The following is a 15,518-nucleotide window of genomic DNA, read 5'->3' as shown; positions in this document are numbered from 1 at the left end:
AATAATTAATACAAAACTTACATGATATATAATCACACAAACTAAGTAAAACATAACTTTAGTTTAACGCTTCATCAGATAGGAAGGGAAATAAGATATAAAAATAAAAAGAACAGACAGGGGAATGGCGCCATCTTGGTGAATTTGAATCTCAGGTACTCATCATCATCATCATCATAGGTATTCTAGAAACGTAAAAAAAAATGTAATTTGTAAATTTAAACAGATATGTAGAAATACAGAAAGTCATTTCATATTTATAGTAATGAGTTCGATCGCTAGGTATACCAACGTGAGTAAACACGGCGGAGAAGTCACTCCGATTAGTTGGAAAATACTGTGTGTTTACTTGCAGGGAGGATGGCTGTTCGTATGTGTAAATAGTCTTAGAGCTCCGAAAATTACAGCCTTTTGGGATGGCTACATTTTTGACATTGATTATTGTTATAGCCAGATAAGTATCATTGTATGACAAAAGGTTTCTGTCCCAAAGAAGTCCCAGCGCTGTGTTAAATCTCAACAAAATTGGCATCCTACTGTTGCTGAGCCCTCCCATGTTGTACAAAAAGTACATTTCTTGTGGGACGTGAGAATCCACCATCTGAAAGAATAGGAGCAGGGGCAGTTGAAGGTTCCACCGCGATTGTAATTTCGCGAGATTTGCGTTTCATAAAGAACCATAAGATTGGAGTTCAATGTCTGTCTCTCACATATAAAGAAAAGGAGGAACAGTCTAAGTTGTGTGAACGCAATTTTGCACGGAACAGGTGGAAGCTTGTATAGTGGCTCTGAACAGGCATGGCCGTATAGTCGAAATGTAATTTTTAAAAAAAAAAAAAAAAAGACAGAGAGAGAGAGAGAGAGAGAGAGATTCTTCACTCAACACCGTGATTCCAAAAGTCATTGTCATCGAGTGTGTAAATCTGGAAGGCTTTATGGTGGTTGATGCTTACTGCTCTAATGGCAAACTTACGCTACGTAGAGTTGGTAAAACGGCTACAATCAATGCAACTTATTACCAGACTAACAATTAGGAGACATTGTTTCACCATGATGTTCCGGTTCTATATAGCAGTGACACATCTCGCGTTGTCATTCACCAGCCAATGCATCCAGTCATACGGAAAAGTCCGCAGTAAAGTACATGGACCGGATGGCACATGAAAGGGGAATTCATACAATTCTTTTTACAGACATTTTTGTGAAATTTCCTGGTGTATCCTCCATGGACTTTTGTGTGTTCCTGTTGTTGAAACAAACGTCGAGCCCTCGACAGCCGCTCAAACTGGGTGGTTTTTCGAAAGTTTGACAAGAAAAATGGAAGAGACCCAATGAAACTATGCTTCAACGCAATCTCCATCAGTGGAAACTAACATGCAGCACAATAGTTAAGAAATAAGACTTACATATCAGGCACAATCACTGATGGAGTCGCAACTTTTCTTAAGCTAGTAAGGGTACCAAATTCGTTACATTAAACCTGGAATGACCGTGTATGTTTATGTGCTTTCAAAATTTAATTATTTCCATCTTACGTTACGCCAATTAATTATAATTTGTATGTAAGTGTTAGATAAACACTTTGATAAGTTTCCTTGTGTGCCACCATTAATCTCATTTTATTCTTTTTCAGTGTGTAGTATGAATGTACACAAACGATGTCAGAGAAATGTCGCTAATAATTGTGGTATTAATACAAAAGTCATGGCAGAAATTCTCGCCCAGATAGGTATTTCGCCATCCGATTGGAACCAAAGAAAGAAAAAGGTAACTGTTGAGGTAAAACGAAATTCTTTATTCTCCGTTTGTGTAAGCGTCGTGTTGGTGTTTCCCCTGGAATGCGAGACGGCTGTTCTCTTCAGTGGTAGTATTTGTTGTAACGACACCATTCATACTTATCTATTAATATCCTATTTCGCTTCTTAACTGTCCCCTTTGTCTTTTCATTTTTGTGTTATCACCCTTTGTAGAATGATATAATGTACGTTTGAATATTCACGTATTAATAGAAAATATTGATACTATTTATTAAGTAGAAAAGGAGTATGCGTAGTTTTTAACCAGTAATTTAAATTTGTTTATTAATGGTCTTAATAAGGACTGTTGGGTACTTTCGTGGGCAATAAAAAAGTTTTAAACCATACAGTAGTATTTGAAATCATAACTTCTAAATATTTCATATTATGAAAGTGGAAACTTGTATTAAAGTTCTATATCTACTATTAGGATATAATTTAGAAATTGTACAATCTAGATTCGTGAAGGGTTATTTGGATAAAAGACTCATTAACAAATTTGAAATTTTACAGAAGTTTTTAAGTTTTCGTCTCATCTTTAATGGATTTTTTTCTCTCACTTTATGGTTTAGGATTAGCCTTATTGTGTCATATACTTTCATACCCAAACAGTCATTTATATAATAAAATGTATTTTTAAAAAAGCTTTTATACAGTGTAAGCTTTTATCCAAATCAACTTTTCGTGTGTTAAATTTTGAAACGTTTTAAGTATTTCAACCTTGGCTTTACAAAACCATTCATGAATCGTTAGATTGTTTTTTAGTTTTTGTAATCTCTTATTATAGGATAACATAGAGTGTTGAAATGTCACCCTGTATATCATCTTCTCTTGTGCTGGTTGAACCAAGTATTCCCGATAACCAGTGAATCCTGTACAGAAATTGAGCAGACCCTCTCCTCTTTAATTCCCCCCCCCCCTTTTTTTTTAATCAACGATATTACCCTCCTATCTCTCCCCCAAAGCTGCGTTAAAATTTCCCATTACAATTACACATAGGCCTTTCTCCCATGCCTATGCTTTCCTCTGCTTTCTTACATTCTGCTCTACAAGTTATATACGTGGTAGTCGGTACGTATGTCTATATCCGCTACTAAATCCTTCTCCTTTTCAAGTTTTAATATCATAATCTGTCGTCAACGAAGTCACACCTTCTCATTTAGGTGCGTACCTAACATTACTTCCATCGATTATTTCCTTCGTTTCTCAGTTTCCAGCTACCTTCACATTATTTTGTTTCGTTTCTTCTTTTTAAGGTTTTCTAGTTTTTCTTCTTCTAACATGGTACGTACGTTTCATATTCCTATCCCAATCGTTTTGGTATTGTTCATCTTTTCTTCTCCAGCCATCTTTCCCACATTGTACTTTCTTGTACAGTAGTCTTTCCCAACACGTCTCCCTTTTATGATCATCACTTTCTCTCAAATAGTCTTTTCCAAGATATACCATTCTCGGAGACCCGAATCGGGGAATATGTATATATATGTTCTTTTTCTACTTTTGACAAACTAGGGGAAAATTGATTAATAGCTTCCCCATTGGTTTCCACCTCGTAATATTCCCACCACTGAAGTTAATCTTATCATGACTGAAACTAAGGTTGCCGCCTAATCACTGTGATTTCCACGAACTTCACTACTGGAAGAATTGCTCAAGGCAGTCTTTGTGTGGCTATTACATTTACATCAATGCGACCTTTGTAGTGGATTCCCAGCTCGCGCCGTGTGGACTTTGTGGTGGACAAACACCGTGCTCGTGGGTTTTCTCAGGTTTCTCCCGTTTCCTCCCACTTTCTTCATTCCACCATTTCACTCATCTCTCATCATCACCGTCTCCTTTAGCCTAACCGGCATAACCGTGGGACGTAAAACTTAAAGATTTCATTTCATTTCATTTTTTGTAGTGGATTGCCGCACTAAATTTCACTGTAGTACACAGTCTACTCACCCGACACAGAAGTGTCTTGTACATAATTTAAGATCAATTCACGTCTTTTATGTATTCTGTTCTTTCACATGCATAGGAAAACATAATTTTCTCCGTGTCTTATTTGAAATTGCATTACTCCTGTACGTGTGCAGTAGGCTTAAAACCATTTGTAAACACGTTGCTTTCAATTGTTAATAATTTCCAAAGTGTTAATAATTTTTAATAAGTTTTTTAAGTAAGAAATAAAATACCTCAACAACATAAAATATCGTTTTCTGTAAATATTTTAAACAAAGCAGGTTCTAGGCTATTTACCCAACTTGTAGCAGGATTGTGTGGCAAATTCTTTCCCCTTTGATTTGAAAGTGTGTTTAAAAAACATACAATTAGAGACCTGAGCTACTGGCGTGTAAAAGTAAATTAAATATTACTATTAGGAACATCGTGTATCGAAGAATTAAGTAATTATTGCTTCATTTTACAGGTATTAACTTGCACATATCAGTTAATATTCATCCTATACAATGCCCTATATTTCCTATAGTGTTAAAAAGACAGATCCTCGACATTCGAAGCCGTAAAGACGCGGCCCTAAAATATTTTTCTTGATACGATATAGTTACCGATATAGTTAGAAATGGTAATATTATTACTAAATTACGTTGTTCCTGCACTGTTTTCGTTCATTTACCATTTCACGATCCAATTATTATTTACGACGTATTTGACTCTATCTGGTGTGGTGAATGTATGTGTAAACACAATGTATAATCGTAGTACACTTTATAGAATTTAAATATGTTAACCCCATTTTACGTAAAGTAATTTTGGAAACACACAAACCTTGAGTCATCAGTTGTCAGTATGATGTAATGCAATGCATGTTCATCCCTTATATGATGGATCATGAGTGTTGCATTAAACATAATAGATTTGATTTGCGTTGGTTGATGTTTACTGTATGGAGACCTGATTGATTGTTTCACATTCATATGTAGTTTTGTGTTCCAATATTCCATGTATTTTATGTTGATTGAAAGTCTTCTCATGTACGATAATCCGTTGACTTTGGACCATAATTAATTTTTCTTGGTCAAGTCTTCTAGAATTCTAATATGTTTTTCTGAAAAATTACAAGCTTATTATTACGTTCATGTCAACTTATAAACAGTAAATTACATCATCATCATAATATATTATATGTTATCTTACTTTCAACCAGTGAACTAATTAATTTTTATTTCGGATTAGTTTTTGTTATTAACATTCAATGAATGTTTCGTACATACACACATACATATATACATACATACATACATACATACATTGTAGATTTTTCAGAATTTTCCAAATAAAAGACTGTGTCCATACAAAACCATGTTTATTGGGCTTCTTCTTGAAAATAAACAATGTTTTTCATATAAGCATGCGAAAATTAATGGTTTTGTTGATATCGAGACAAATTTATTGGGGAAAGCTGCTTGACAATATTCAAATAACTAATGAACAGACAATTAACGTCACGCTTTGTTTGATGATGCATAGTTGCAGCATCTAGTGGTGTTTGTGTATGAACCCTTGTCAGTAGTTATCTCTTTACTTTAACGAACAATTGTATAAGGGCTATTCAGTCGAGTCGTAATATGGTCAAAACTAGATGCAAATCTGTGACATGCAATATTACTGTGTTTATTTGCGTGAATCAAGTGAATAGTTGAATGAACGAAGAACATACAAACACTGTAAAATGCGGACGAGAAACTGTTAACTAAGAATCGAAGCACGTGTTGAAGTTATTATTTCCGGAGAAGAGAGTCATTCTTGCGAAAAATCGTTTAGTGATCTGGCGGAGCAGTGCATCGGACTCTTGAAAGATAGTCATAAAATGGTGTAAATATTGCACGGAAACGCACTAATCATAAAAAACTTCTCTCAAGGACAAGTTCACTGAAAAAAACAAGCAAACGGAATAGTCAGTAACCGCCCAGGAAGAACTAATAAAACTGTAGAAGAGCCACTTTTATTCGGTATCAAATAGGACCGTGGCCCTGTACCTTCAGATCTGTGGTCTTGGGCGTAAGATTGTGGTAAAGAAACCACTCCTTCAAAGCAGGAAACATTACAAAAGATACTCCTGGATCAAGAAGACTGGAATGATGAACAATGAAAGGAGGCACTGTGGATCTACAAATCTAAATTTCAGCTTTTCACCTTCCAATGCTGGAAGTTTGTGCGCCGTCATCCCGACCGTGTAATACCTACAGCAAAACACAAAGAAGGTAGCGTCGCTGTATCTGGAATGCCTTACATATACCAAGTTGATAAGTTGGTTCGAATTAATAGAATAATGGACAAACATGTATTTTACAACAGTCAAGTGAGGCATGGAATTCGATTTGGGCAGTAACTTTGTACTACAACAAGATTCCCATCCCAAACATTCTTCTAAGCTGTACAGTAGCTATCTATAATGCAAAACAGACTCTTACATTACCAACAAATGGAATAGTCACCCAATTTGTTACATATCGAGCTCTTGTAAAATGAACGTGACAGGACAGTTCATAAAATAAATGCCAACGAATACTGAAGATTTTTGCAAGGCTCTTTAGAGCTATTGGAGTCGCATAACTTCGTAAACGTTGTGTAAATTAATAAAATAAATTCCTGGAATTTGTAAAGCTCTTATTAGAGCTAAGGGTTTACATTTCATTGAACGCAAACATACTCAATAAATTTGTTAAGTGGAAACAGAACCATATGTTTTAATTGTGTATATGGACAATGATGTTTATTTTACAGAACGAGTCTAACAAAGTAAGTTTTGTATGGACCTCTTTTTTTCTGAAAAATCAGTAGTATGCTTAGACTTTTGACGACAGAAATTATTAGGCTTATTTAAGTTCAATCTTACAACAAAAACTAAATTAAAACATCCAAGTGGCATCGGAAAAAGTTTTTGTGTACCAAGGAGCTAATTAAAGTCCCGGTTTCTAGCAGCTTTACACCGGTTCTCTAAAAAGGAGATTTTAACGTTTCTCGTGTTCTTTGCGAAACCTAAAAAATCACTACTAATTACAGGAACTACATTGTAGAACTAGATTCCTCCTTGACGTTTTACAGTGCAACACGCAGCTCCACTGGCATGACGAAAAATACTAAATACTAAGGTTAAGAATATGCCATATGCTAAAATGCCATATGCTAAAAATAAACACCATCTCCACTTTAACCACTCATGTGGTCTATGACGTGTTAACAGGTCATGCGATATTAAGAACGGTGGGTTTGACATTAATGAATGTCAACGACATAGTTCAGTTTTCACTTAACGTTTTCATTGACTGTTTCCAGTTTTTAATGGTATGATTTTGTACACTTTCGAAATTGAAATGGAGTGAGGGAGGCAGCTTAGAGATTTAAATATCCACTGCAGGGTGGCACACAGGCGAGGAAAGCAGCCACATGAATAGTTGAAACATAATCTAACCACAAAGTCGCAACATTACTACATTTCATGAGCCAAAAAATATCGCTGAAAGAGAAATCCGAGAATTATTCTTTATTGAAATACATGAATTCAAATGAACTCTCTTTCATGAAGCCTCGAAGGACTTAAGTTGAGTAACTGTCTGTAGTGTTTGGGTCATCAGCACATTGCGAATCCCGTCCCTGACTGGAATCTGTTATGTTTTTCGTTCAGCTAGCTGTCCAATTTTCCTCATGACGTTAGGGGATTCCCGCATGCCATATATACCTATTTCCAGTGGTCACCTCAACTAAATATTAACAAAATTCAGCCCTGGGGGACTTCGGTCATCGCACGAGAACTGATACACCAGCATGGTTAGGGCGTCCGCTGTATTAAAATACATGAAACTAAGTTAACTGCTGAACAGGGTAGATCAAATAAAAACTGAAATTTTATAATTAATAGTTTTATTGAAACACACGTATACCCAAATGCAAAACAAAACTCATATGGACCAAGTACCTTGATTTGAAGATTCTGGCACACTCTGCTACTTCACATATAAGAAAAAGCAGCTATCCTTTATGTCTTTCACATTGTCCTCCTCCTCACCTTTTTGGTAATGTACCAGTCTGTTGGGCAAGAACAGACGAAGTTTATTGTTCTCGCCATTAGTTTTTTTTTTTTTTTTTTTTTTCCTGATGAAGGAAGTAGTTAAAATAATATCTTTATTTTCCTTTAGTTTGCAATTCATGTGCAGCCAGTATCAACATTTTAATGCGTCATTTCCTACCAAATGAGCAATTTCTTCTCATTAAGTGCAATGGCTATATTTTCCTAATACAGTGAAACCTCTACTAACGGACACCTGTATAAAGCGGACACCTCCCATAACGGACATATTTTGTAATCCCCAAACACCGTAATAGGAAAAAACGTATTGGCAAACCTCTCTAAAGCGGACACTCTCTAGTACGGACACCGACAGTCTTTCTTGTCTTTTATAGGTTCTATTTACCTCCTATTACGGATACTTTGTCTAAAAACAAGTTGAAAAGTACAGTAAAAATACACTTTTAGTAATTCATACTATGTCACCAAGGAAGAACATGAGGGTGTGACAACATTTTGCCTCCTCAACTGTCTGTTCAGCAACTCTGAGGAAGGGTCTTTGTTTCACAACACCTTTATATCATTTGCTTGCATTCTACTCCCACCCAACCTGTTTCAGAAACAAAAGTGATTGACAGTTGCCCACTGTTTGGGATGAAACATCATTCTACTGTCCCGCTGGAATCTCTAACCAAGCAGAAGACAAGTTTGGTAATTTTGACCACGGGTACGCATATTGTCTTTTAAAAAATCATTACTGGGCTGCAGTTAACTCACAAATTAAAGCAACACACCGAAAACGTAGTAAGTAGCGATAAATGTAAAGTGCAGAGAACTATAACATCTTATTCCCATGTTGTGCCTAGAACATAGGGAATTGGATGACGCAAGATAATTCAGGTACAGTAACATTTTGGTAATATTCATAAATACGTGATTCATGCAAAAAAAATTTCTAATTGTATATTACCTTGTTTATTAATTTACGTAAGAAAATAATGAAACCTCTGTAAGGCGGACACCTCTCTATAGCGGACAATTTTTGATTCCCCACGGCTGTCCGCTTTAGAGAGGTTTCACTGTAAAACATCCTTTGTAATTTTTCTAATCTTTTCTGTAGATAAACTGCTGTAATGCTGTTCAGATATGAATTTGAAATTCAGATATGAATTTAGAAGAAGTTCGTAACACTTACGTAATTCAATGACTAGTTTAATATCCAAATAGCTATTCAGTGTATGTATTCAATTTTAAATAGGATTTCTCGGATGTAAATTTTAATAGTTTCCAAATATTCATTCATTATATTGGTTTTTTGTAATAAGAATATTAGTTATTGAAATGTGATTTTAAATCCTTTGTGATTTTCTTCTTCCCATTAGCCTTCCATTAGTGAAACCAGCCGACCGGGACATCATGCTAAAATAGGATCGTCTCAGCTGCCCATATCTGAAGCAGAAGAGGCAGGTTCTGGTCCTTCCGTCGAACTCCCAGGTACTCAGTCAGGTGGAGATGAGGAAATAAAGCTCCGCGTTGAGGCACAGAGGATTATGGAAAAGAAACTGCAAGAACACCAAGAAAAGGGTGGCCAAATTCAAGGCAACAGTGAGATTTTCTTTTGTTTTGTTTTTCATTTGGTTTCCTCACAGAAACCACATTTTTATTCTTTATTATTATTATTATTATTATTTGGTTTGAAAATACATTTATTTAAAATAAGGATAACTTTGTTTTCTTTCTGTGTCAGATATACAGATTTCTAATATGCTACTTAATTTATCATTTTACTCATATTTTAGTCAAATACTGTGCACGAGAACTATCTGCATGATATACATATTTTTTTAATTCTCCTACTTATTTTTTTTTCTCAAGGCAGTTAATTTAAAAAATTAAAAGTTTGAAATAATAATAGTTGGTTCTGCTTCACTCATCCGTTAATTCTTCGTATCATACTGTATTTTATTAGCTCGTTAGACAAAATAAGGAATGCCCAATTTGTTCCGACATAGTACGTAATAGACGGTAATTATACTAAGAAAGGGTCAGGTCTGAACTTGTGTTAAGTCTGATCAGAAAATGAAATACCGAAAACAAAAATCTGAATACGATAGCAGTAAAATAATGTTGGAGCTTGAAAATGTGTAAATTGCTCCTTTTATTTTCGTGCAAGTAATAAATGAATACACGTCGTTTATTGCACAATATATACAAAAGTGGAGGACGAACATCGAAGCAACTAACAGTGTGTTACTATGGTAATGCTGCATCAAATACAACTTTTGATCTTTCTAAAACTGGAAGTAGTTAAAGAAGCGCTGGAGTGATATCAAAGCTAAAAGCAACAAATTAAACATTAACGACTGCCAACTGAGTCCAAACTGCTAACGTTTTCCATACAGTCACGCCGTATTGAAGCATATGTTTTCTTGTTCACCTCGTTCATTAATGTATCATTATGCTGCTATGGGTGTACTGACAATTTGTGAGTTATTTACAGCAGACAATATTTCTGTCACAAAATTAAGTTTTACAACAAAGAAGAATTCAGAATATGTGTATAAGACATTTACTTGCTTTCGTTTAAAGAAAATATACAAATAATTCAATAAATATTGAGAATCCATCCCAAATATATAAAGTAAGTAAACTGTAATTAACAAAAAATTGGGTACTACCAATGAATCCTCCCTTGAAAAATTTAAAGGTTTTGACGTTTCGGAACTCTCAGCTGGTTCCTTCCTCAGTGGCAAGGTAAAAAGGATTAATACGGAAAGGAGAAAAAAAAAAAAAAAAGAGTAAAACCAGGAATACATACCACTATATAAAAGTAACGTACATAAAAGATCCTGAGATGAATAGAGCAGAATGAAGAAAGAATGAACTGAATAAAAAAGAACGTGGTGTTTATGTTAGGCCACTATTGCCAGATCCAAAGTATGCATCAAAGGTAGGTACCCAAGTTCGATCAATGTTGCCAGTATCAAAGTTCAATGCAGATTTGTATTTATGAATAAAGAACGATTCTTTAATTTCCCGTTTTTTTAATTTTTGCTGAACCTATTACCTTAACCTGTTTTATATTATGTGAATGTTGTTTTAGATGAAGCGCTAAACCCGATATGCATTCTTCATGTGACATTTTTGATTGTCTAACATGTACCTTCACACGCGTGTTAATATTACGTTTAGTTTGGCCAATGTATGAGGAATCACATTCGCAATGGACGCGGTAAATACCTGCCTTGTTTAATGGATCGACAAAATAGCTTTTAAATCCAGTGAGATGTTTTTGTAAACTTTTTGGGGGAATACTTGAAGCAGATATGTTATGCTTTGCAACAATACGTTGAATTTTTGTTGAAAGTTGTGGGAAATAAGGAATTCCAATCCAAGTTTTTGCTTCTTCATTCTGCTCTATTCATCTCAGGATCTTTTTTGTACGTTACTTTTATATAGTGGTATGTATTCCTGGTTTTACTCCTTTTTTTTTCTCCTTTCCGTATTAATCCTTTTTACCTTGCCACTGAGGAAGGAACCAGCTGAGAGTTCCGAAACGTCAAAACCTTTAAATTTTTCAAGGGAGAATTCATTGATAAGTAGCCAATTTTTTGTTAATTTTGAATATCTCTCCATGCGCCCATGTAATTATAAGTAAACTGTAGTTTTATTTAAAAGCAAATTTATCGTCGTATTTCGATACGTATAAAAGTATGGATCGGTACTTTATGTATGTAATGAAGATTCTTCAGTTTGAAATGATAATATAGGATATCTCAAACGGTTAGGTCAGACTTGGAGAGGTGTTCCTCATGTTGCAGTGTGATAAACAACTTAAGATCGCGAATCCAAAATTAGGATATATATATATATATATATATATATATATATATATATATATATATATAGAGAGAGAGAGAGAGAGAGAGAGAGAGAGAGAGAGAGAGAGAGAGAGGGAGGGAGGGAGGATGTTTCAAAAGGGCGAATGGGACATTTTAATTGGTGAACTGCAAGCGTTTCGTATGGTTGATGAAATGAATTTGCCGATAGGAATTACCTAGGTACAAAAATGCACACTCAACGACGTTCACTATCTTGATGTCCGCCTTTGTGGAGTCACTTCATATTTTTGAATCAGGAAACACGTTCAGTAATACACGTTTTAAAGCTAAAATTTGCAGAGAAAATTATTAATGAAATAATTTGTGCAAAATCTGCTACAGGTAAGAGAGTTACATAAAGGATTGATTCCTTATCTGTAGAAGAGTTTGCAGAATTGATTTCATCAATGATTCTTTCTTTCTAATTCTGGACCGAAAGTGTGTATTACATGACCCTGTTTCTTCCAGTTTAAAAATTTAAAGTGATTCCTAAATGGTTGATAAATGTTGAATGTGTATCCCTCACATTTCCATGTAAACAGCCAGTTTGTAATTTCTTCCCTCGCCCGTCATATTTGATTTAGAAACTTAGTCGAAGCCACAGAATTCAATTGACTTCATTAAGATATGGATGTACACTTTAACATTAATAATAGCAAAAGTCATTTCAAGAGATATTCCGGTCGAATTAATGATGTGTCTTTAGTCGGTATTAAATACTTAGTATGTGATGCTTTAGTTTCCGTATTCAAACTAATTGAACGTTATTAGCGCATGGAAGCCACTTAAAGATGATGAAAATTGCCTTGCTTGCGCCCAATATTAAAAGAAGAAACGTCAATAACAAATCTGTATTTCGTCTGTAGCTGCTAATACGTAGTCATAGGTTTAAAAGAGCAAGAAAAGGATGGTATGAAGGCGTGATGGATAGTTGGCTTCTCATATGTGAGACCACACAAGTAAGAGAACTAACTACTTGTCATGTCCTTCATACCATTGCCATCATATATTCTTGGCTTAAAAACTGACTACTTTCTAATTACTTCAGACGAAATATTAGGGTTGTTTTTGTTTGTTTGTTTGTTTGTTTGTTTGTGTGTGTGTGTGTGGGAGGGGGGTAAGTATTGGAAACAATCAAACTAAGATTTGTTTCACTTTTATTCCACGAGGAAACTGGCTTTTATTTGGAGGAGATTCTATTTTTAAAGTAAAAAAATGTTCGAATATTTAAGGAAAAAGAATAATGCTTCCTTATATAAGTGAACGAACTAATCTTAGGACTTCTGATAAAATTTGATGAAACTGCTTGGAATTCCTATTAAACATTTCATTCTAGAAATTGTATAATCCAGCAAGCAAAGATGTGCGTGAGTTGTATATATATATATTTGAAACGTTCACCATTCGCCAGCATATAAATCATTTGAACATATTGGAAGATAATCTCATCACATCATTGTAAACATTTGCTTTAAAACCTTATTAAAAGCAGACAAATGGCTCAAGAGGTATTTGTTGAAATTGAGGAATAGTTACATGTCAATACAGAACTTTTTTTTGAAACTCTTAAGATTGAAATGAATAACTTTTTCAACTCTAGAGAACCTATATCTACATTCATTACTAATAAAATCAGAATAAAACATTATTGCCCGTTCAGCATAAAGGAAAGAAAGAAGGCAAACAAACAATATATGCGTTTCGTATTTATCACTACAACAGTTACATGTAATACCCACTAGAATAGGAGACGGATAGCATTACAAAATAGGTTTTCAAAATTAAAGAAGCTTGCTACCCAATAATTACGTTAGTGTTGGCACTAGCAAATAGTTTGAAAATCTTCGTATGAAGTGTATTAGCACACTGGTACGTGGAAGAGGTTGACGAGGACCCGTTGGATAGCGATAAAAACAAAGAAGTACCAAGAAAAATTAGAACAGAAACGGTAATGAAGAAGATAAGGAGAAGAAGAAGAATCTCCTAAGAGGAAGGAGAAAGAAGTTCATCGAACATCTGCTTCGACACAATATCTTTTACCAAACAAATCTTTAAAGGTAAAATCTTAAGCAGAAATTTGAAAGAGTGACTCAGAATATCTATTTAAAAGATATTGCCAATAAAATGTATATAATGGATATAATGAGACGAAACGGGTGGCTGAGGATCGAAACTTGACTGCAGCAACAAGGCTGATTTTAAGGATGAATGAACTCACGAAATGGAAGTCCGAGTTACTGCTGGAAGTTTCTAAGGGAATGAATTAAGGATCCCAAATATTTGAGAATTCTGAAGATTTAAAGTGTTAATTACTTTAAGGCATTAGTGCAATTTTTCAAAGTGGATTACAATAATAATAATAGTAATTTTATTGAGTAAATAATAATAGAACTCGAACTAAACGATCAACATTGTTCATGATTGTCGAAAAAATAAAATGAGATGGTCGCATATGGTATGTAGGGTATAAATGAAAAGCCATCTATGTTACACAGGACAGAAGTCAAACGTCATCTGTGATATAGGATGTGTTACATGAAGATCAAGAAGTATGTAGAAGAAGTTGATTAATTGAGTGATTGGAGTCAAACGCTATTCAGTAATAAGGCGATTTGAAAGGGGACACTAGCTTAAAGCAGAATTTGAATCAGTGCTCGGCTTGTTATTCGAGACGAGAAACTCACCACAGATTGAATCCGGGACACGCGCATTATTCTCTGTGCCACGATTAGACAAAAATAAGTAGAAGAAGGATAATATTCAAAATTTGAGTTCAAGTTGTGTAAATTGCTCATGACTACTTACACTAAGTAATGTACGTATAACGGAATGGATCAGGCACAGAAGAACTAGTTTGAAAATTAAGAAAAAAGAAAGAAAGAGACACACTGACAAGATAATGGTTCGCAAAAGATGTGGAAAGGAAATAAAATATCAATACCTGTGAAGTAAAAAAAAAAAAGAAAACAAAATGGACAATAAAAAGATGAGATTGAATACCAGAAGACACTAGTATAAAGTCCTTATATTTATTTTAGTGTTGAACCTCAGTTGGGGGTCAGGATGAAGATGTAAGTACGCTCCCGTTTGCTTCCATATAAATTTGAGAACTTGGCCGAAAAATTTGAATACTGACAATTCTTCGTCTCAGGACAGATATCTAAAACCAGTATTGTGTTAAAGAATATCTCTATTTCTTTCTTGGGAGATTGGTTTAAACCTTTGTAAGGAGAGGTAAAAATACGTACGTGACGGTTTAGATAATGAAACACACTACAGAAGAAAATTTTAGTGTCTAACAGCCAAACTGTTCAAAATATGTATTAAAAATAGAAAGAAAAAAGAGCAAATATATTGTGGACGTGGACAGCTGAGTCCAGGAACCGAGATTCGGCTCACTATAGTGGAGGATCATATACTATATTATGTATGATACTCGCTCGAAATATCATCTGATTTCTGTCTTCGTTTTACAAAATAAGTGCCACAAGTTTCCAGGCTAATTGAACCCTGAAATAAACCCTAATAAACAAACTGATTGTGATGTAAAACTAAACAATGTATTTCGTTTACATTTCACATTGTCATTCACCAGGATAGACGTGAAGTCAACGGTGACTTACATAAATCGGATTACGCCTCAAAGGGTAATTCATTCAATTCCTTTTGAAGCTCTTTCGATTTGGAATTCCTATGAGTTCCCATCATTGACACTAGCTTTGAGGTGTAGATAGCCTAGCACATTTGACGATCTGCGAAAAGTTATGGAACAAACTCGATAACAGTGTTCTTCAACAGAGTATTTTGAATGAGTGGTTACAGGACAGA

The 15,518-nt window shown here is 34.7% G+C and overlaps 1 protein-coding gene across 6 annotated transcripts in view; it reads left to right on the top strand.

Moving 5' to 3' along the window:
• Pkc98E (Protein kinase C) overlaps window positions 1–15,518 on the top strand; it is a 281,404-nt gene that overhangs the window by 212,543 nt on the left and 53,343 nt on the right. For 2 of the 6 annotated variants that reach the window (XM_081730778.1, XM_081730783.1), the window contains 2 exons: window positions 1,634–1,779; window positions 9,192–9,414. In XM_081730778.1, the coding sequence (XP_081586904.1) occupies window positions 1,634–1,779; window positions 9,192–9,414 (369 nt within the window). The remainder of the gene's footprint in view (window positions 1–1,633; window positions 1,780–9,191; window positions 9,415–15,518) is intronic. The other 4 variants (XM_081730782.1, XM_081730780.1, XM_081730781.1 and 1 more) reach the window with 4 other exon arrangements.

The sequence above is a fragment of the Thermobia domestica genome, chromosome 11 (genome assembly GCF_964235325.1).
Source record: "Thermobia domestica chromosome 11, izTheDome1.hap1.1, whole genome shotgun sequence".
NCBI classification, from domain to species: domain Eukaryota; kingdom Metazoa; phylum Arthropoda; class Insecta; order Zygentoma; family Lepismatidae; genus Thermobia; species Thermobia domestica.
This window is presented reverse-complemented; position numbering and strand designations above follow the sequence as displayed.